Source organism: Camarhynchus parvulus, chromosome 5 (assembly GCF_901933205.1).
Source record: "Camarhynchus parvulus chromosome 5, STF_HiC, whole genome shotgun sequence".
In the NCBI taxonomy this organism is placed as follows: domain Eukaryota; kingdom Metazoa; phylum Chordata; class Aves; order Passeriformes; family Thraupidae; genus Camarhynchus; species Camarhynchus parvulus.
Window position 1 is genome coordinate 25,566,257 of NC_044575.1, and position 23,307 is coordinate 25,589,563.

A 23,307-nucleotide genomic window follows, 5' to 3' on the forward strand; every position below is an offset into this window, starting at 1 on the left:
AAGTTGCTTTACTTACAATCATCAGAGGGTAGTCTGCAAGAGAAAGATACTCATACGGCCCCTTCAGTTCTACTGTCACTGTCAAAAGACAATCCAATTACAAAATCAAACAAGAACCAAAAGGAGGAAGCCAGGACTTAATTGACTTTCACATAAGTGTAAAGAAATTCCACATCTTCAGAAGGCCTTTAAAATCCATACTCAGCCAAAAGCAGGCAGCTGAAAATTACACATTCCATTACCAAGTAACTCATGGCAGTACTTAAAAGTAATTTTTGCTGGACATTCATGTATAACAGGAAAAATTCAGAAACACATGTAAGTTCACTTCTTAAGAGGATTTTTAAACTTCTCTAAAGTTTGAATAGGTTATCAGTGCACTGTTAAATATAATACAATATCAAGGTGATAATTATGATCTTTATACTCTAAGTTTTGACTTATTAGTATAGATCGCTGTATTGGTCTGCACATTTCTGAAACAAAAAAACCAAGCCTCAAAATTGAAACGCTTCGGATTGAAGTTTCCTGAGTTCTATCAGTAAAGTGACAGAACAGTCTTAGGATCTTCAAGACAGAAGCAATCACCTCTTTTCTTAAATGAGCAGCAGTAATATTCTACCTATGTGAAGTGAAAGACAGTGCCTTATGAAATCGAACCATACAGTATATGCTAAGAGTACCTTACAATACTTTGACTGGGAATACATAAAATAGTGCTGTATTTTCAGTTTACTCTGTAAAGAGCTATCTTACTTGTGAAGAGCTTGTTCTGATATGAGGAAGGTGTTGTTCTCTCAGTTCTTTTAAGTCTGGCAGTAGAATCCTTTGCAGTTGTAAGTGCAATCTGCACAATAAATATATATGGCCCATCTCGCCAAGTTTTGATAACAGCATTCATTGCCTGAAAATAAAACAGCTCCACGTGAACAGTGCACAGTCAAGGAGACAAGGAAAAGACGGAAGTAGACTGGCCATATATGTGTGGTAGCTTCATGTAAATATAAATTTCATCTCTTCCAAGACCTAAAACTTGTTAATAAATATCTGATATGGGAATTTTAAAGGTACTAATTAGACATCACACTTTAAATTTAGTTGTTTGATTCAGAAGAATCCTGAAAGACCTGGGAGACGATCAGGACTTTTTTTGCAAATCTAACACTGGCTTACTGCAAAAGTACTCAAAGATACTGCAACAACTAAAAAGAATTCAAGAAAGTATCACACTTTTTTCACTACAGAAGCATTAGGATCACCACAGAGATTCCTGCTGAAGTCAATTGCTTGGGAACTGCAGAGCTACAGAACTCATCTCCCTGGTGAAGGCTGAATCCTAGAGCATAATACAGAAGTAGCTTAGCTGTAAAAGATTTCCATAGTAGCCATTTCCTATGGACACTACTACTACAGTCCCTGCAACAGCTCTCATACTGCAAAGCTCAAATCCTGGCAGTGAACTAACAGAGGAACCTTGTCCAGATAAATATGTGCACCATACATCAAATCAGAGGTATCTTTGAGTTCCAGCATGCAAAACTGTTAATTCCACAACTGAAGATGCTCTAGACTGCTCAGAAACTAAAGTATTTACTAAGAGCTTTAAAGTTAAAACTTAGACTATCTACATGTATGCCACTCCCATGACTACTGCAGAACTGCAACAAAGATTTTTTTATAAAGGCCTCTCCCAGAGAAAGACAGTATCAAGAGCATGTATTTCTTTTAAGAAACCTCTTGACTACAAGATGCAAAGCAAATAGATTATATATATTACCAAAAAAAAAAGTTTATGCTAATATTCACAAAACATAAAACTTAGAAACACAATAAACTTGAAAGAAAATTGATAAATTTATATACACAAATTTTGCCTTCAAAATGCCACCTTTTCTTGCTGCATTGATTCTTTACTTTGTAATTGCACACATCTAGTTGTGTTTTAGCTTTATAATAAAGGGCCCCTTATGTACACAAGGAGTAAAATACATTTTCTTTCTTGGCATCCAGGACATTAAATTTGAAGTTATTTTGAGAAATGTTCCTAGTAATATAATATATAATAAAAATACTACAGAATTTAAAATCAGAAGTAATCAGTCAACTTTTTAAGTATATAATGTCTCAAAAAACTGACTGAAGACAAAACCAAACGTATTCTGTAAGGATTAGTCATCATTTAAAGAAGATAATTTAAATTACTATTTTAAATTACAATGGGAAAAGAAATTTATTTTTTAATTTATACCATTGGTTTGAATGGTATCAGTTCTGTATTTCACTTACAGAAGAAGCAGTTACTCTGTTTTCTGTTTTTCCACCACTACCTAGTTTCAAGCTAAAAAATTCCAGGTGTCAAAAAACCATAGAATATGCTACCATCAAGTTCTTACACAAATAAATATAAATTTAAAAAAGCAAACAAAACCAAAATAAGACTGCTGAATTACAAGCCATGCCTAAATTCAGTATACATACAGTTTTATCTGTCACCATTGTGTTATTTCCTGCACTCTCCTTCTTATCCTTTAAGCCCTTAGGGAGAAAATAAAAAACACAGAAAAATGAATAATTAAATATGCCAAAACTACCTTTTCCATGACTACACTGCCTTATTAGAAGGAAAGGAAAACTACCTCTTGTTTCTCAGGTGAGAGAGGCTCTGGACGAACAAATTCTTTATAGAAAATCTGCAAGATGTAAGAAAGGTAAATAATTTATAGACACTTTATAGGCACTTCAACATTTATAGGCACTTCACACATTAACATGACATTATCAGAACAGCTTCCAATAAACTTTCATTATTCTTTAAACAGCTGTATTGAAGAGCTTTCATTTTTCTAAATCAAACAATTGTCCATTTATGCAAGAAGTCTTGAATACTTAATGCTTTGTAATTTGAGAGTTACTTTTCCTCCCCTCAAATAACAGGTATCTATTTTTAGAAACCAGATATGACAGTATGAAGTTAATTTTCTTTTTGAAACATAAATCAGTTGTGTATCCCCATCACATGATTAATTCACCACAAACAGATAAAAGGTTTTGAGATTTCTGCCTTAATCTATGCAAAAGTAAGTCCCTGGATGAGTGAGTGCCTATTAGAGATCAAAATTTTTCTAACTCTCCTGAACTATGGTGACTCGAAATCTAGTGAAACTGCTTTACCACAAGGATAAAGCTGAACCATTTAGAGCAGAAACTGCTGTGAAACTTCAGAAATTAGTATCTCACAAGAATATATTGTTAAGAATTCCACAGACTTTCCAGAGGCATTGAAGGAAAACTTAAAGACTTTTAAAACCTTAAAGACTTTCACAAGCATGTTTAGTTAGGATGCCCATTACACAGGTAAACTCACAATATCCCTTCTACAAAAACAAGTAAAAACAGGAAAAGCATGCATCATCAATTTTTTTCTTTCTTTTTGAAAACCTTTCAAGCCATCTTCACACATCAAAGGAATTAGAGGCATGCAAATACATTACTAAAAGCTATATTTAGGCATTAGTCTTTTTTCTTAATTAAAAAACCCAAACAACCAAAAATACCAAAAAGCAACCCACAACACTAGGTTCAATAGTTATGAGACAGTTCCCAGTATCTTCTGTCCATAATCTTTTGTCTACGTGAGGAATGGCTGAACACAGATGGAACACTCCGTAATTGGCCTTCAATTCTTAAGTATACCATTAAATAAAGACAGCAAATTACACTGGTATTATCATCAGTCTGCTGATATACCACTGGTGTAGAGCTGATGTCTGCACATTACTTCCCTATGCTAATTTTGCATTGTCTTCTTGCTTTTACTTTATTTTTTTCCAACATAGTCTAGCACTCCTATTCCATGAGTGCTTAAGTAATTCACTTTTCAACACTCATTTTCATTATTCGACTAATAAATGCCAGTCCTTTATTGATTCAAGTTTAGCAGGATTTCTACTCTGCTGCCACTTCTAATCAACTAGCAGTAGCCTCCTGTACACGAAACAAATTCAGAATACAAAACCACAAACTAAAAGAACATTGATCTGTACATCACTTTTACAGGGATTTGGTTGAGGTTTTCTCGCTACCGTGAGCAAAACGTTGAAGAGCAAGCCAGAAGTGAAGGAAAATTAAGAAATCATCATCACAGCTTGGTTGTCATAAACAGATAAAAAGAAGTACCTCCCATCCTACAGTGGTACTTACAAAGGATGCCAACAGATCTACCAGGAATTACCACTTTCTCTATATATTGTATAAGACAGCAGAGCAAACTCTGAGGTTTCTACCCATACCTGAGGCCTGAAGAGCTCAGAGCAGTTTGGAAAGAGGAGAGAAGCAGTGGCATAGTAACCTGACCAACCGGGATGCTCTTCAGCTGTAGTCCCAAAATAGTTATCTGCTTGTTCATCCTGCCAAACAGAGTAGAACTTAGGTTAGCATCAAGTATTTCAAATGGTTTATCTCAGTACACAGCTACAAGACCTGGAAAGCTCCACATTTTCGCTCTGCACAGACTTTTGAATCAAATTTAGTAGAATAAAGGCATCAAAACTACACAAGACTATAGAAATGATGGTATACAGGCTTTGAGTAAGAATTAAAAAGTAGAGATGTAGCAGAAAAAATAAACTTCAGTCCACCCAAACAAACTCTGCATTATCATTTTAAAGAGTGAAGACTCAGTCCTGTGTTAGATTAGTAGTTACAACTGTCATAATTAATAATTTAAGTAAACATGGAAAAACATTAACCATAGAAAGCACAACCATGTTCTACCACATTAGCTAGAAACATTATACATTTTGCACAAATTGCTAATGCTTGCCATGTGCATCCATAAATAACAGAATTTAGACTTAACATGTAAATATTCAAATTTTTCTATTCACTGTCATTAAGCATTCCTGCAAATATTTTCAAATACCATAAACTCACTCATTTTAGAGTCACTGTATTCACTTAAGTTCCTGGGTTTAAAACAATTTTGACAAACACTTCCACCTGACCCAAAACCCAAAAAAGTCAGCAATTGCAGCAAGTTGTGGATAATTTCAATTCTATTCCATAAATTTGCTGTCTTCCAATGGAAGAATGTGTCTTTCAGGCCCAAATCACAACATGGATGCAAGAGAGACATCTCTAACCCCCTCCTTCCAAAACCTGCTTACCTCTAAAAACCATAACCTATGTTTTCCCATGGAATTCTTACCCCAAAGTTGAAGACTTCATTGTAGCAGTCAGAGTATCTTAAGTACCAAGTCACATTGAAACCCTGGGAAGCTTCACAAGCTTTTTCATCTCCTTCAACTAAGAAAACAAACAAACAAAAAAAATCAAACATGAGATATGTAAGACACCATCTGCCTTCCAGGTTTCCAGGTTTCTCCTCCCATTCTGTGCAAAACCAACATAATTAAATTTTAAACATGAAACTGAAAGCAAAACAATAGAATATTTTTCTCAAGTAATTCATTACCGCTCAGTGAAAGAAAGAAGCATGTGAACAGAATTCCATTATAGCATTATACAATTCTTTTAAAGAGCTGAAGATCATTTGGAAACTTTTTGTTCTGAAGACAATCAAGGATATTTCAGCAACTGCAAATACCAAATGAGGAGAACAGCAGTGACTCCAATACACAAAAAGGGCCTCCCTTTCAGAGACAGGAGCACATGTAACAGGCAGAGAAAGCTAGGAACAGGATAATGCTAAGCCATTTCCACATATAATTTAAATATATCAATGCCATCACCAAGGAAATGAAGGTAAGATTGTGCCAGTCAACAACCAGCCTCCCAAAAGACACACAAGGTCATGCTGTCAAAGCTGCAATGCTACCTAAAACAGCAGCAAGACAACTTTCCTCTGTGATTTACTTTAGTAATAACATGCATGAAAAGTGAAACACAAGACTTTCTCCCTAGCCAGGAAAGGTTGTGTGGGGCTTTTTGTTTCAAATCTCATTCTTAAACTAAAGCCCAATGAAGAGAATTTGACATTAAGAAGACAAGCTCAACCCTTACATAAAACAAGCAGTGACTATTCAGTCTAGAAAGAGCCATTTAGATGATTTACATTTGCGTTTCCACAATCAGCAAATGGCAAAACTCTTCTGAGTTAACAGATACTTGCAGCGGCTAAGAAGTTCCTACAACTTTACAGGCAACATTCATATTAGAGATGCATCCACAACTTTCTTACAGGTACACTTCTAAGGAATGTTTCCATACTGACCAGGCAGAAAAAGCAATTAGAAGGAAAACCCTGCCACTAGGTATTAATTGACTAATCCCACTTTATACCTCGTGAGTACTAAAACACATACAGCTAAAAACTCAACAGCTGAGTTTCTAACACCAAAAAATTAAGCAAAATCACTGAAAAAAGGTAGTTTCTTTATTACACCTTCTGGTAAGCATGAAAACAAGGCATATATGTCCCACATTGCCCTAGATGTTGCAGAGGGCACAACAAGGAAACTAAAGCACTGCAGTGATGTGGGCAGATGCCAAATTCTTTGATGACACAAGCTCTTCTGATAAAACTGACCAAATGAGGAGTATCTCAAAAAAAGTGCTAGCAAAAAATAAGCTTCAAAAACACCTTTTAAATACCTTTATCTCTGTGAAAAATAAATAGGGAACTACATATTCAGCAGTAGAACCCACAGAGGTAAAATAGGTCACTAGAACAATCCGCAATTTCTGCAAACATCAAAATTACAGAAACTTTAAAAAGGAAGTACTTCAAAAGTCAGAAAAAGTATCCATGGCATTTACTGAATTCAGCAATATGGAAATTTAAGTTCCTCAGCCTTCAAACAAAAGCCAATAATATTCAACTTGAATGCAGTCTTTGTGCTCATTTACAGAGAGCAGGATTTCTATCACGATCCTATACAAAAAACTAAATGCCTTCTAGAACAGCACTTCAAAAAGTAGATAAAAATAAATTCATTATTGGCAACACCGCATGCCAGCAGCAATCTTCCCAGTCAGAAGCAGAAAGCATCAGGCACCAATGTGCCATACAGATTTAAAAAAATAAAACAAAAATCAAAAAGAGGGGAAAAAAAGGAGAAAAAGAGATGCAGGTGCTCAGGAAAACCATGAACAGGCCATGAGCAATCATGTTTGGCAAGAATGATCATTTTGTCCTCACAAACATCATACAGCAGATGTAAGAGGCAACAGACAGGAAACAAAAAGAGAACAGTTTCCACACAAGCATGGGCAGGAAAAAAAAATCACAAAGTTGAAGCTTTCCAGTATCAGATGCAGTTTAAGTTTCATCTAGGCTGAAAAAATAAGTTCCCAGCCTTTGTTCCTTCCTCTTTCATTTTCCAAGTTCATGTCAATTTTTTAATCACACCGGTATGTAAAACAGGTGTCTTCACTAAAGAATTTTAAGGCTTAATTACTGTTTAAAGGTTGACAGTGCAGTGTAATTCAATTCCACATCAGGAGGCAGGGGGTCGAATTCTTACTGACAGATCTGCCCTACAACAAATAATTTTTCCCGTGCCTTAGCTCCATCTCTCTGCTTTTTCGGCACAAGTAGATTTACCACAAACATCACTTTAGAGACCTGTATCTTAGATGCCATGTCACTACAATACACTATTTCTATTAAACTTTAGACAAGAAAACCTAAAACCTACCAAAGCACCAAAACGCCCTTTCAACCCCCACTCCTCTTCCCAAGAAGCAGGTTTTTAATTTTGATCCTGCAGCTGTACACTTGCAATTGTCTTACTGCAAGATGCGAACCTCAGTGGGTCAGTTACACTTGTCAAGTGGGAAAGCCCTAACACAGAAGTGGTGGACCTTCTCTAATAACCACTCAACTTCTACCTTCCTGTTTCAGATTCATGTGGGATCAAAAGAGGCACTTCAACAAACTCTCCTTGAAAAACTGTCCCAAGAAGGGCATGTATTGGAAATTAAACCTGAAAAACCACAAGTACAGAGACTAAGCAGCCTTCCCTCATGGTAAAAACTGGTGCAAACAACCACTTAAAGTGTTCAAAAAAGATTTCACACCTTTCTAAATCAACTAGTCACTTGTATAAGACCTTATTGCCATCTAGATGCTGTCCTCATGTTCACAGGTAAGAAGGTATTTCACAGAAACTTTCCTTGGGCCAGAAACCTACATAACCCATAGACCTGGCCAGATCAGCAAAGAGAAATACACAGAAGAAATCAGAAGGCTGCCAACATGTTTGCTCGACAGAACAAACTCGATGATCCCAATCACGCACTGGGATCAGGAGAAAACATCTCTCAGGAGAGCTCTGCTGCAGTATGCAACATTCCCTCACAACACCCAGAAGCACTCAGCTAAAAAGGAACAAGGCTTCAAAAAACATTGCCTTCTGTATTCCCATCAGTATACAAATAGCCCTTGTCCAGCTGGCACAAGATCTCCCAGACATTTAACAATCTTAGATAGGAAAAGCACATCTCACAGCAGAGCACAGCACACCCCACACATGGTTACCCACTATATGAAACAAAGTGCTGCTCCCATTGCCCATCTTGCCCTCTCCACAAAGAGCATGAATAGAGCCATTCATTTCTGCTACAACCTAAGCAGCTCACAACTGGGAAGCTCCAAGGCTGTTAACAGACTCAACCATATCAGAGCTGTGGCTTTCATGCAGTGCTAGATTAGCTGTCTCTGGAGCCAGTGCAGTTAAACACTTCACAGTGTTTTGAGTTCCAAATGTTAAAAACAGGAGGGGCATCAAAAAGCAGAGAGAGCAGGTTAATTCTTTGTAACCACTTACATCTCAGGAAAATGGTGGTGTTGCTGAAGAGAATCTTCCCAAAGCTAAACTTCTTCCCCTGCAAAGGCACAGAAGAGGAAAGAGGTATTAGTGGGTTTGATGCCTTATCAGCCCTAAAATCACAAGCCAAAGAATTTAGAAATGATAAAAAGCAGTTACCATTTATTGACAGTGCTCCAGGTGCACTTATGGTGGAGCGCACACATGATGTAGGGCTTCAGCACTTTTCTGAGTTTAGCAATTAGCATAATTGACAAGAATCCCCAATTAGAAGTACAGTTAATGAAGTAAATTCCCTCTTGGTTGGACCCCCTACTGAAGCCTCCCCCTTGCTTCTAGCCCCACGCTGTTTATCTCTAAATACGTGGGAAAGTGAAATGTCCTCAGTTCACTGAAGAAGCGAGATTATAGTAGAATTCCAGGAATGTGTTTGTCTAACCTAACAGGGTAGGAGACGTACTGAAGGTAGCTAATAAATTATGTAAGTATACAGTAATAGTCTATAGAGCTAGCAATAGATGAAAAATACATAAAATGCAAAAATCTTTTGGCATCAGGCTTAATGTCACTGAGCTTAAATAAACATAATCTTCCATTTTGAGTTTTAAGTCAATACAGTAATGAAAGCAAATGTCAAATCTGCAGCCAGTCTTACTGGACTTTCCAGTCACGCTTCACCACCCTCCAACATACTCTTGAAGATGGTTTAAGAGGCTTGGGGTTTTTTGATCCGCAAGCGGAATCAACTTCACGTTGACATCTGTTGAAATGATTACCATTTTCTTGTTGATGAGATGGTCTGGACCATCCAACAAAAAAAAAATTGTTCTAAGAACCAATAGGAGCATTCACCGTGATCCTTCAGTTTTGTTCCTGAGGCTCAAAAGCCTCGCATAAAGTACGTAGTACTCTCACTGCCTGATAAAGTCCGACTGAATTTGAGGCAGAACAGCTTTCCTCCATGCAAATTCAAGCAGGCAGGGTTTATGAGAAGTGCCGAAATCCCTTCACCTGCCCTAAGGCCCACACCTCTCTCGGTCCACCGCTGCAGCGGCCCAGCTTCCCCGAGGCCAGGCCCCGGCGCTGCGGGCGACCTCCCCCGCACAGGGCCCACCGAGACCGGGCACCAGCCGGGCAAGACCCTCCCTCCTTCCCCACGGGCCTCACAGGGGCGGCTCTCCCTCCGCCGCCCATCGGACTATTTCCCGCACAAGCCTTCTCTCCCCTGCCGCCACCGCCGACCCGCCGAGACGGCTCAAGCCCCGCAGCAAGGCAGGAGGCAGCCACGGCCCCGAGCCCCCGCACCAGCTCTGTGTCAGGCTCCACAGAGGCGCAGCCTGGGCGAGACGTCCCGGGAGCGGGGAGCGGGGCCGGGACCGCAGCCGTCCCGCCCGAGGAGGACGCACGGAACAGCCACGGCCTCCCGCCCGCACACATTCGCCCCGACCGTCGCCACACCGCCCGGCCCGGCGGCTGCGGGCCCGGCCCCGCTCCTCGCACTCACCAGGAGCACCGGCAGCCGCCATTTGGAGCGCTGCCCGGCGCCCGCCGTGCCCGCCAGCAGCAGCACCGCCAGCAGCCGCAGCAGGACGGTTCCGGGCTGCCGCCGCCCCCCGGAACGCGGCGCCGCCGCCATCGCGCCGTACGGAGCCCGCCGCGCTGGCCGCGCCTCTTCCGCTCCCCGCGGAGGGACGCGGCCGTCGTGGGCCGGCTAGAGCGGCGCTGGGCGGAGCCGCTCTCGGCTCGGCCCGGGCTGTCACCGCCCCCGGGTGTCACTCGCTGGCTCGGTCGCATTTGGAGTCCGCGGCGTTCCCCAGCTGGCGCGGCGGGTCGCCACCCCTTCTCTCCGCGGGGGTCGCTTGGGGCGGCTCCGCCATGGAGGCGGGGACGCCGGGGGGAATCAGGTAACGCAGCCGGGGAGGCGCTCCTCGGCCGGCCCTCTCCTCGCTCCCGCTGTTGCCGGGGAGGCTCCAGCGGTTTCCGCGGAGAGCGACCCCGTGCAGCGGGTCGGGGCTCGGGGCGGGCGTGTGGGGCCGTGCCCTGCTGTCCTCGCCGCCCTGCTGTCGTCGCCGCCCTGCCCGGGCACAGCCTTCCCGCGGCGAAGCGGGGCAGCGAGCGGATCCACAATGCCAGGGGTAGTTCGGGCTGCTCCGCCTTCAATGCGCCAACAGAGGCACACGAACTTGGAGCAAAACCCGAAAGGACATACGTGCCTTCAGTCAAAAATGGAAAGGGCTGAGTGATCTAAATATACGGTCACTGTGAGATCTCAAATAATAATCGAGGACTTATAATTGTGACTGAGCCTCAGTGGGTGCCGTCTGCATTTCCTATATTGTATGTATGTAATTAATAAGTATTCCATAAGCATCAGTGCTTTATCTGCCAGAACTAATACCCTATTCCCTTCCATCTGTGTTTGACCCCAGCATAATCTGGGAAATACTTTTATGATAGATACTACTGGCAGCCCATTTTCTTTCAGGCAAGTAAAAAATTTCCTGTTATCTAATAAATCTAAAAGTTACTTCAGGCCTGAGATAACATAGAGCTGTCAGCAAGACCATTGGAAGCCTCCCTCCTTTGTCGGTCCCACTGAAGGTGCAGTATTTCTTCTTTTTTACCAGTCCTCCCCATTTCTCCATTCTTATTACTGGAAAATAATAATTAACCATAATGACTGCAGAGGGAGGTCTGGCTTCAAAATGCAAATTCATAAGAATTCAGCTATGCTGAAATCCATCTCTGTTACTCATAGATTCAATCATTTCTCAAAATTTCAGGGTTTAAAAATAAATGGTTCAGCATGAAACTAAATGTATAAGAAACTCTTCCCATATCTAAAGACAGTAGTTCAAGGTCCATCACATTTTATGTTGGACCAAAGTTTTCTGCACTGTTTTTAATCCTGACCACTCTTGAAAAGGACCCCCATCATTTGATCATTCAGCAGGTGTGTGATGGACACATCTAAACACTTCCTTTATCTGTTCTTTCCAGTGTCCAAGATGAGGCTGTGGACAAAAGCAACTTTAAGAAATGCAACCAGATTGCTTTTTACAGGTATGGAGAATTGTAGTGTAGTTATGCATTGGCTTTTAATCACAGCAAGTCTGCTACTTTAAGGATTTATCTTCCAAAGGTGAGCATTTCACTTGCCTATCAGCAAGCAATAATCAGCGGACTTTAAAACGTGTGGTCTTACACCCAGAATGTCTTCTGTTAAAGTTCAAAAGGATCAGTCCTCTCATCTGACAAAGCCCCAGCAATATTTTAAGTGCACTCAGATGCAGGTTGTTCTCTTGACATGGATGTTTCTTCAATATCTGCAGTTCAAAGCAGCAGAACACTCAGTAGAAATCATTTGTCTGTGACAATAGCTGACTGCGTGATTACAGTTCTGTTGAGCAAGTACCTTGGCCAGAATTCAGTGTCAAATCTAAATTCAAGCTCACTAGTCCCTTAAAGTTAACCTTATGCTAAGTCATATTTCTCATCCCATTTCTAACTGTGCTCTCGACCTTTTTCTTCCCTCCATTGTGTCCTTCCCTGTGCTAACTGACTGAAAGAAATGATTGCCTATTGTTACACCAATTAGTCGCTGACATATTTGGTTTATTAATTAAGAAGTTTGTCTTTAAGGTAGCGTCCAAGACACTTATCTTCAAATACTTCATAAAACCTGGACTTGGCATGGAGAATTCTACAAACAGTTGAAAGAGCCTTTGTTTCAGGATCTCTGACCTAAAAACATTATCAGGGCCAAAAGCTGTAGTCAAAACTCTGTAGTCATCAAATTTATTGAGAAACAATTTGCTTGGTGCATATTTGAAGGTAACAAATTAAAAACACAGGGTTTCATCACCCCAGATTGTAGAAGGTGCTCATTGGAAGTTACAGGGATATATGGCAGAAAATGAAAAACAGATTATTCAACTGAAATTTCAGGGATAAATGAAAGAATGATAATGTAATTGTACAGCTAAGAACTGGGCACTTGAGACTATTATTGTTATAAAAAACCATATAGAGTGGTGATGGGTGAACTCTTGAACCCCTCTAACATCTTATTTGTAAGCATTTCGGTGTGCTCAGAACTATATTCCTTCTTTTTCCTCTTGACTTAAAGTGCTAATAATTGTATTTGAAAAAGCTCAATAAAAAATGATTAAGTAAACATTTCTAACAATATGATGTCCCTCTGTATGATATAAGCTACAAGAGCTGGGAGACCAAAAATAATTTTCTGTCTTGACAGGCGTCAGAAACTTCTACGTCCTGGAAAATCCTTGTATCGAGTTTTGTTGGATTCAGTCACATTAAGTGATGAGAATGTTAAATTCCAAATCATTCATGAGGGGAATAAGGTGAGCTACCATAGAGCTTAAGAGGGTGCTTACAGAAAGAGCAGTGAATATTGTCAACACGACTAATAATATTTACAGGTTTTGAGATTCTTCAGTGATAGATATGTGAGAGATAATGCAAACTATCAACCTAAATATGTTCTTACTAATCAGCATTTAACTTTTAAAAAATTAATGGCTGTATGAAAAAAGAGAGTTCTGAATAGAACACTTTTGTCCTGAAAAATATTTTTAATTTAGAGTTTTCTCCACTATTTCAAAATAATAAGTTCTTTTTTTGTAATGCTAGATATCAGATGCTTGAAGATAAAGAGTTCACTTAAAAGGCGTTGCTTCTTCAAAAGGGTGAAGTAGAGTTAACTGGTGTAAATTCATATGGAAGATTAATTTTGCTCTCAACAATGCTAAAGAACAATCATTCAGAAAGCAGGCATGTTTTGGTTTTTTCCAGACAGTAAGTGTTTGGTAATGCTGTGTTAAAAAGAGGTATTTTTTATCCTTATGAGTTTATCTGTTTGTTTGCTCACAGGTTCTTCTACAAGTAGAAATTTATGAAATAGAAGGCAATATTTTCAGGCTTAAAATTGATGAGGCATCTCCTCTCAGACCAAGATACAAAGTTCCTGATGTTCTTATAAAGGAACCTACCACCCAGAGGTAAGTGATGGGTGATTTAAGTGTTGATGATTTAGCACCTCAATATCTTATACAGCTTTCTCCTTTATATTACAGTACTGTTGTCCCTCTACAATATAAAGTTCCTACAGGAAGAGAAGACAAAAATGCGTGTGGTTTATTTAAATGCGTGTGGTTATTTAAAAACTATTTAAAAAATAGAAAAGGTTTTATCATACATATAAGAAAGCCTGTTTGACCCAATCAGAAAATAGCCTACTTGTTACAATGCAAAGTTTTTACCTAAGGCATTACCTCTTAATGTGAAAGGAATGCAAGTTGTGGATAGTTTTCATGGCAGTTCTGTCGCCACTTTTTGCACTATGCAGTGAACCCTGAGCACAGCATGTATTTCTGGCCTTCTTTGGCTCAACATTAGCCTTGAGGTTTGTGTAATGTATGCAGATATTCTTAGCCCATCTTTTGTATCTATTGTTATTTATTTACCGTGGATTTCATGTGCTGCTGATTGATATAAAGCTGTTGTTGCTTTTCATTTGCCAGACTGCTCATATCCCACAAGGAGGCAGGTATTTTGGTACTGTCAAGTGTTAATGAGGACTACAAACTTCGAGTCACAGCAAACCCCTTCCAAGTTGAGCTGCAGTCCAAGGGTGAGACTGTTATGAGTGTGAATTCCAATGGTTTGTTGTATTTTGAGCACCTACAACCACCTCCCAGTGACAGGTACAGCATTTGTCTATCACATCCTCGTATATACTGGTGTGCTGTAGCTGAAAATAAAGTATGGAATTGCAATTTCTGAAAGCTCTTATGCACTGAAACATGACTTCTCTTTTACTTCATTAGTACAGTAAATACGAGGGGAAGTTTTAACAAACAAATTCTAGATCAATTAGCTGCAGACTGCTTTAGTCCCTTGCAGTAGCCATTAACAGCTGTTTATTTCTGTGTATTTGTTTCCATTAGAAAACCTACAGCACAAAATGAGGAGGCAGCAAGTGATTCCTCTAAGGTAACCCATACTTACTGCAATTCCAGCAGGAATATTTTGTAAAAGAAAATTAAATTACATGTTCATTTTGCCCTATAGTATGCTTACATATACAGTGCAACCACTTTCATAAAGGACCTGGTATAACATTTTGCAATATTTTACAAATTCATAGTTGAAGGAAGGCTTATGTGTTTTACCATGTTGTAGAAGGCATCAGTCAGGTAAGTTTAGCACAAAAATGCTTTTTTCTATAGCCTTTTTATTACTAATTTATTTCTCTTTTGTTCTCTTATTTGATCTGGAGTAGATGTGTAAAAGAGAGCTTTGTGGTGATATTTGTCATTTTCAAATTCCCTGTTCATTGCGAAGAGAATTTCAAAAGAACAGGACCTTTTTTATAACAGTCAAAAAATAGGTCTCCACATACATTCAGGCTTAATACAGAAATAAAATTCTCTCTTAAAATAGACCAGGTCCTGGCAGCACATAGAGGCACATAGCAGTTTTCCCAGGAGGCTGAGCTGTGTCTGGGATATAATTTTAGCCCCCTACAGAGCAGATGGCTGCTTACTCTGCTATCCTGTTATAAATGGCAGGAGCTGTGCTGCCTTCAGCATACTTATGTTTGAGCTCTGATTTCTGCCAGGGAAAGCACACAGCTGCAAGAGGCCACGTCCACTTACTGTGGGATGAATGTAGAAAAGAAAACTAAGGAAGACACTGCAAGAAGTGTAAATTCTATGACAATGAATTACAGGACACAAGGAGGTTAAATGTATCAGTTACAGACACTCCACAGTGTCTGAAGAGCTTTTTCTGTTGTCTGACCTTTACTAGTTGGGGGAGTGAGTTGGTTCTGTTTATGTTTTTTCTGTTTGGTTCTACCCATGCATATAATAAATTTATTCAAGATCAAGGAGAAACACATTTTTCACAGTGGGAATAATCACTCACTGGAACAACCTTCCCAGGATGTGGCATAGTCCCATCATGGGATGTTTTCAAGATTTGTTTGGACAGGCTGCTAAATAATCTCATCAAGGCTCCCTTTACCATTAAAGGGTGGACCATGTGATCTTTTGAGGTCCCTTTCATACTGGGCTATTCTATCATTCTGTGATTCTGTCTAAGATCTCAGATACTATTTTTATGCTGTAGCAGACTGCTTGTGTACAACATATGCACATCAGTTCTTCAGTGTAAATTCCTGGACCTGAATCTGATTTGTGGTTTTGATTTATTTATATTAGCCATATGTGGCCAAAAAAAAAAACCCAGTATAAATCTCATGTGAACAATCATGTTTTTCTTAAAACTACATGATGTGCACAATTTCATTTGCTAGGCTTAGCTATTTCTGTTTGTACAGGAAAAACAAGAGGATCTAGGTCTCTGGCAAGAGAAATTTGGCAGTTTCTTGGACATCAAAGCTCATGGTAAGTCTCAGTCTAGTTCTGAAAACAGCTTTACTGTTTTGTATATAGCCATGTTCATTCATATTTCTGTCTGCTTTCTGTTTAGCTGCTTAATGTTTATCAATGTCCCACTTCCTCCTGCTTTTCAGTTGCCTTAACTTTTTTTTAATCGGAAATCAGTGATGGGTAACAATTTGACAAAAACTGCAAGTATTCATTTGATCTCTGTTCAAGAGGGAACACATTAAATGTGACCCATTTCATCAACTCACTGTATACCATTTCTGACACAGGATTAACACTATCTGCATTGTCTGACTTTGCATGTATATATTGTATAAAATACATTATTTCCTTTTCTTTTTTTTTAGCATTAGTACATAACATTGACTTCACCTGTAGTTTATTCTCATGACATATCAGAAATCATGATATCTAAGCATTAATAATTGTCACAAAGAAACCCTTTTGAAGTGTGGACTAAAAAAGGGAATACTGAGCCATCTTAAGTGATAAAGCCAAAGATTATAGACACATGAGAGCGGTAACTCAAATAAAATTTAAATTATAAATTACCAAAATATGTGATGATCTGCTGTCCATCCCATTGTATTCTATATTAATTGAGTTACTTGGCTTTGTCCATTACCATTATCATGCAGACTTTTATAGTGATCAGCACTACCCAGCAACTGCAGTAGAAGGAGGGAAGTCTGAAAGCAATTTCTTTTGGTGGCAGAAACTTCCTCAGTTCACAGTCAAGACACAGAGGGCAGGAAGCTCTTGCCCTTGTTGTTCATGCTATTTCTCGTGTCTTTGGCCAGCATCATGTTTTTGTGTTTTCTGTGTCGGAGGAATAAAGTCCATATGGTCAGATTCTGATCCTGAAGCCGCTGCTTGTCAGTCTGCAGGATCTCTGGTTGCCTGCCAAAAGTTGCTCTGGATTCAGTAGTGTGACAGGATGATATCACTGGTAGGGACTCTTGTGCATGCTACTCCCCTGGCTGAGGCTGAAGAGAAGACCAGTGGGAAGCAGACAATTCAGATCCTGAAGTTCACTGTGCTGCAAAGTTTGGCTTTTAGATACCAGGGTAGAAACAGGAGATAATTTTAAGCTGTTTCACTACCAAATAAAGAAGTGACCCATGATTACATGGATTTGGGATATTTTTCTGTTAAAGTGATTCATTTTATCTTGTTAAGAAGTTCAAAATCAAAAGAAATATAATAAAATCTGTTTCAAACATTACCTCTATAGAACAGAATAATGGAAGTGAAGTTGAAAGGAAACATGAAAGACTTAATTATTGAAACATTAAAACCTATTTTCTTTTGGTTTATCCAGTTAGGTACTCTGCTTTATTCCTTTCAGATAAGCCTAAGAACTCTGCATTCTCATAATTTAATATTATTTCCACAGGTCCTACTTCTGTAGGCATGGACTTCTCTTTACATGGATATGACCATGTTTATGGAATACCACAACACACAGAAACCCTTCTTCTCAAAAACACCAGGTAAATGTGTTAAGGCATCAGATTGCAAGTGAATGCAGTGTCTTTTTTTTGTTTGTTTTGTAAGAGAGAGCTAAAACATAGTATTAATAATTTAATCCAGACAAGAGCTTGAGACATGTGTATCATATAGTGTATATTTTAGTTTAATATTTTAGTTACTTGAATTGTAGCCCCTATTCATGTGGAGTAAGGCATTCTGCATTCCCTAGTGTGCAGTTTCATCAATGGCCCTTTCTGTTCTCTCCCAGTTTTCCATGCAGTTTTTTTCTGACTTCCAGGATTGGTCATGTTTCAGCAGTACTCATAAAAGAGCAGTTTTATGGGAGGATGGGAGAGTTCAGAAATAATATTTTAGGATTTAAAGCAAACTCACAGTAGCCTCCTGGCAGCAAAACTCTCGTTTGCTTCAGATAGTGAGGACCAAAGCAAATAAGCAGTAATCTAGGCAGTCCATATTTCAGCTCTGTATGCTAAACAAAAGACTAGAACACAGAGCACTCACTGAGTATTCACCAGGTTTAGTGAGACAGCAATAGAATTAAAACTAGCCTAGTGCAAGATGCTTACGTGTAACAAACACATCTGTTTGTTTGTCCTAGTGATGGTGATGCATACCGGCTTTATAATTTGGATATTTTCGGCCACAAGATACATGAAAAAATAGGTATTTATGGTTCAGTACCCCTTCTCTTAGCACACAAGCCTAACAGAACTTCAGGGATCTTCTGGCTGAACTCTTCAGAAACACTGGTGGATATTAGTACAAAGGCAGTAGCTGAGGTGAGAGTTATTCACTTTCCTCAGAATTAAATTACAAAAGAAAACACTTCAGGACAAGACCAACAAGAATTTAACACTATTGGAGATTTATCTTTTGCTCACTAATGAAGAATCATCAGTCTCTTCCTCCTGTCCTTCCTATTGCTAAATTTGTTGTATTAAACTAAAAGAACAAAGAGATCACTCCTTTCAAGAGCCAAGTTATAGATTTTGTATCTTAACAGATCTACAGGAGGAGACAGAGAGAAAATACATAGAAAAAATCTATACGGATGCAGAAGGCAGAAAAAAAGGTGGACAAAAATCTTGATATTCACTTGGATTTGAGAAATTTTTATGAGTGTTTAAATTCTTGGAATTGCCACAGATTTCTGCTTAGCAGGCTCATTCTTCTGTGGAATGTAATTGACCTTAAAGAAACATAAAATGTTCAGGAAAGGAACTCGCTCTTGAAACACAAACATATGAATTCTGTTAAAATTGAAACAATGACAAGCAAATCTTGCTTTTCCAGCACTGCATTATGTGGTTATTTTTTTTATGATATAGATATTACTCAAAGATCATACAGAAAATTCACAGTCCTTAATTACGGAAATACTTTAATATTATGCCACTCATTACCCATTTTTTCTCATTACCTATTACTCTACTTTGTGTAAGTGGTATGCAAGGTAAAGAATTTGTGAAGGATTTATAAGAAACATTCAGTGTCTATTCCTACTACCTGCCAGGTATGTAGTGGTGAATTTTATGTGTTTCCCTATTTGCTCCTTCATTGAATAAAAGTATGATAGAGACAGAGATTCAGGTTTACCTTGTTTTCGTTCTAAGCACACTCCATCTAGATCTGCTGCAGAGACTGCTAAGCAGAGAGCAGTGCCTCTAACTGATGTACGCTGGATGTCAGAAAGTGGGATCATTGATGTTTTCCTGCTGATGGGACCCACTGCATTTGATATCTTCAAGCAGTTTGCACAACTGACAGGTACTAACTGACATAATTGGAGTCAGAATGGCACGCTTACCCAGGAGATTGTCTGAGGAACATGCTGTAACCAAGAGTGGGTCAATATTTACCTAGCCCATTGTGTGCAGGAGGCCAGTTGTTCGCAAACTGCAATGTGTAGATCAAAGGCTCGTGCTTTGTGAACACAGCCCTCTATCCTTGTTTTCCCTAGCATTCACAACTGGTCAAACTTGCCTCTAATTGAGAAGCCAGCATAATCATTGCTATCTGAAACTGCACCCTTAGAGGAAGAGGTGAAACGCAGGGGGATAGAACTGCCAGTCACTATCAAGACATGCCACCTTATAATGTGGAAAGACTGAATTTATTGACAGTTTTATCTTCATTCATATACTCTTTCTAGGCACTCAAGCCTTGCCCCCGCTTTTTTCTCTGGGCTACCATCAGTGCAGGTGGAATTATGAGGATGAACAAGATGTCAAGGCAGTGGATGCTGGCTTTGATGCACATGACATTCCTTATGATGTCATATGGCTGGATATAGAGCACACAGATGGCAAGAGGTATTTTACTTGGGACAAAAAGAAATTCCAGAACCCCAGAAAGATGCAAGAACATCTCAGGAAGAGAAAACGCAAGGTAAATAATATTGCAAGAAGAAAGCAAAGATTTGTCTGTAGTGTGAATCTACCCAGTCTAGCTTTAAGCATGGTACTTCAGATACTGGATTCAGGTGAACTACAACACATTAGACTGTGTTGCCATCTGATGCTTCCAACATGCAAACTATCTTGTTTAATTCAGTTCCTTATACCATTTTATTATTTAATAGTTTGTTCTGAATCCTGACAATCCAGCTAAATTTGACCCATGTGGAACTCCATCTTACAGAAGCAGCTCAGCACTGTCATTGATAAACACACCAGAAAATCTTTTTTCTTAACATGATCTTTTACCATTGATACTTTCTGTGGTTGTTTCAGCTTTTCTTTGTGTTTCTGTATTTCTGATTTTACAGCTAAAATATTTTCCTTGGAATTATTGGGTTGTAGAATTGCTTAATGCTTGATCTTTGCCAAAAGTCAATGAAGAGGGGATTGTTGAAACAGCATTCAAGTTTTATAGTCTCTCAATTGGAGCTATAGTACTTTCTCAGCTCTGCAGTAAAGCACCAGAATGTAACTGCAAAACACAATACCTCTTGCTGTTGTATGATGCACAAACTAAAATGAATTAACTGTCTTAAGGCGTATGATTTTAAGGAGGCACATGAACACAGAAGTCAGATATTTTCCCATTCACAGAAAACAGCAGTGAATTAAACAGAATGTTTTTAGGGGTTGGGGTACTTGCTTTTATCTGAAACAATGGCTTTTGTCATTTATTTCAGTAGGGTAAGTTTATGCAGTCCTTGAAAATTCAGGTCCTGTACATATGTCTAACAGAGTATATAAAAAACTGGTATCTGCTTTTTAAAACTAGGGACACAGCTCTCTTTACCTGAGGTGAAGTCATTGTCTGCCTTTTAGCAAAAGTGAACTCTTACTGTTGTATTAAGCACAGCTGATCTTAATTATGTGTTTTATTTTCTTACCATGGCAGCTTGTGGTCATCGTAGATCCTCATATTAAGGTTGATCCCTCGTATATCCTGTATGCACAGGCAAAAGAAAAGGGATATTTTGTAAAAGACAGAAATGGGCAAGATTTTGAGGGCATCTGTTGGCCAGGTAAAAAACACTGTGTCTTTATATTTTAAGCTGTTTATTTTAAAAATTTTGCGGAATAGTTTAATTGGGATGCATGGAAGCAGAATTGAATTCTTATATTCCTTTCAAATTCCTTATATTCCTTGCAAATTCCTTGCATTTGTTGGAAACATTAATAATTGTAATAAAAATTAAAAATTAATATAATTTATAATAATGGGTGAGGGTTGGTATCATCATGTCCTGATTGCCTCAGCTGTATAGATTGCCTCTGTTATATCTATTGGATCTGCAGCTAGTTCCAGTGCCTAGAACTAAAAGAGTTGAATTTATTGATGAGAATAGCCATTCCTCTTCCCAGCTTGTCTTGGACACAGAAATGCAGTTTGGTCCATTGCAGTGAGCACAGCTTATGTAGGCCGGATGAAATTTAGTGGACCCTGATCGAGAAGACTTTGATTCAAGAGTAACACAGTGATTTGACATATTGTGTTTCATGAGATCTCATTGCAGGGAGGCAGAGGAGGTTGTCTCCCTTCCTTACAGACAGGGAGCACACAGTCCTGGCAATGGAATGATTATGGGAAAAGTCAAGGACATACTGCAACTTCTAGTAGCATGGTCAGATGTAGTTATTCAGCTTGTCAGTGACACTTTTCTGTTTGAGGTCGGAATACTGGTGGTGATGTCTTTCCCTGACTGCTTGTTCACATGTGAACGTATTTGAAACTGCTACTGCTAGCAGATATCCTTAAATGGTGCTTAGCTTCAGACCTCCTGAATCTAAGTGTGTTGACCTTCACAACATGGCAAAGGGTGTGCTGAATTCCAAGTCAGCCTGGAATTTGGTCTTGAGCTTTAATTTCAGAAAAAAATAGCGACTACACTATGGCTGCCTATGGAAACCATTGTAGCTTTAGGCCGCTGTATATAGGTGCAAAGACAATATTCTTAAAATCAGATAAATAATTGGGATCTCCAACATCCCCAGGTTCCTCTTGTTACCCAGATTTCACCAATCCTGATGTGCGAAAATGGTACGCAGATCAATTTGCCTTCAAAACATACAAGGTTTGTATTTATTTGCTCTGATTTTCATATCCCAGAAAGCCTGAAAAGGGAGAAGAGAGAAGATACTGTCTAAGCAAGTTGTTGGCCTTTGTAGCTCTATTATTGTGTATAGGAAAATACCTTGATAAGCTGAAGTACCACAGAAGGATTTTCTCCATGGACATATCTACACTGAGCCAGTTGGAACCCATATGCCACCAGTGAACACACACTCTTAGTTGCAGCAATATAAGGGACAAACTGCAGGCATTTTTAAGAACCCATAATCTGGAACAGGTGCTGCTATTCCAGCCTTTACTACCATGACAGCACACAAGGAGTGATGTAGGAGTGCATTCTCGCAGCTAGATCACTTCATCCTGACCTTCCTGCCTAGTGCTGAAAGTGTCTGGGTGACCATTGCTGCACATCTCCAGTTCCTCTCACCATGCTTCAAAGTTCTGGTTTCCAGTAGAGTTGTTGAAATCACTTCCCTAGTAGACATACATAGTAGATATTTCCCATGCTGCTTTTTCTCTCCAGCTTTCGACTCTGGCCTTCTCTGATTTTTCCTTATGCCTGTTTTATACTTCTCTTTTCCCTGCTTCTTTCCCTCACAAGAAAGCAGGAACAGCAAGTGCCTACTGAGTTTTCTAAGAATTGCAAAGATCAAGTGGGCTTGCAGGCTGCTACTCTGACTAGAAGGGCCTCTGAGGGGCTTTCGAGTGACCTGAGAAGTGTAATTACCAAGTCTTGCTTTTGTGCTGCTGTTTCTACTCATACCCCAGACTGGCCTGACACCCACTTGAAATAAACACTCAGAATCACAGGACTGACTCCGTCATGACCTAATTGAAGGTCTGTGTCATAGGGATCCACTAATATCCTCTTTGTATGGAATGATATGAATGAGCCTTCAGTCTTCAAGGGGGCAGAACTAACAATGCAGAAAGATGCTGTGCACTACAACAACTGGGAGCATCGGGAAGTACACAACCTCTATGGATTCTACCAGGTAGAGTATCTGGAGATACAAACTGCAGTTATTCTCATGGAGTATGTGTGATGTGGTACTTCA

General features: G+C 39.3%; 2 protein-coding genes across 3 annotated transcripts in view; one reads left to right on the plus strand and one right to left on the minus strand.

Moving 5' to 3' along the window:
- The window catches only part of TMEM87A (transmembrane protein 87A), a 22,820-nt gene extending 12,325 nt beyond the window's left edge, over window positions 1-10,495 (minus strand). Inside the window, exons 1-8 of one of the 2 annotated variants that reach the window (XM_030949166.1) lie at window positions 10,294-10,495; window positions 8,790-8,847; window positions 5,207-5,304; window positions 4,290-4,406; window positions 2,637-2,690; window positions 2,479-2,535; window positions 757-904; window positions 17-78 (exon numbers count right to left, since the gene is read on the minus strand). In XM_030949166.1, coding sequence (XP_030805026.1) covers window positions 17-78; window positions 757-904; window positions 2,479-2,535; window positions 2,637-2,690; window positions 4,290-4,406; window positions 5,207-5,304; window positions 8,790-8,847; window positions 10,294-10,425 — 726 coding nt within the window. In that variant the 5' untranslated portion in view covers window positions 10,426-10,495. The remainder of the gene's footprint in view (window positions 1-16; window positions 79-756; window positions 905-2,478; window positions 2,536-2,636; window positions 2,691-4,289; window positions 4,407-5,206; window positions 5,305-8,789; window positions 8,848-10,293) is intronic. The other variant, XM_030949169.1, reaches the window with a different exon arrangement.
- GANC (glucosidase alpha, neutral C) overlaps window positions 10,308-23,307 on the plus strand; it is a 23,954-nt gene continuing 10,954 nt past the window's right edge. Inside the window, exons 1-14 of the mRNA XM_030949165.1 lie at window positions 10,308-10,693; window positions 11,790-11,852; window positions 13,048-13,156; window positions 13,686-13,813; window positions 14,336-14,518; window positions 14,762-14,807; window positions 16,159-16,225; window positions 17,625-17,721; window positions 18,321-18,501; window positions 19,336-19,489; window positions 19,875-20,110; window positions 21,074-21,200; window positions 22,171-22,250; window positions 23,101-23,244. Coding sequence (XP_030805025.1) covers window positions 10,665-10,693; window positions 11,790-11,852; window positions 13,048-13,156; window positions 13,686-13,813; window positions 14,336-14,518; window positions 14,762-14,807; window positions 16,159-16,225; window positions 17,625-17,721; window positions 18,321-18,501; window positions 19,336-19,489; window positions 19,875-20,110; window positions 21,074-21,200; window positions 22,171-22,250; window positions 23,101-23,244 — 1,644 coding nt within the window. The 5' untranslated portion in view covers window positions 10,308-10,664. The remainder of the gene's footprint in view (window positions 10,694-11,789; window positions 11,853-13,047; window positions 13,157-13,685; window positions 13,814-14,335; window positions 14,519-14,761; window positions 14,808-16,158; window positions 16,226-17,624; window positions 17,722-18,320; window positions 18,502-19,335; window positions 19,490-19,874; window positions 20,111-21,073; window positions 21,201-22,170; window positions 22,251-23,100; window positions 23,245-23,307) is intronic.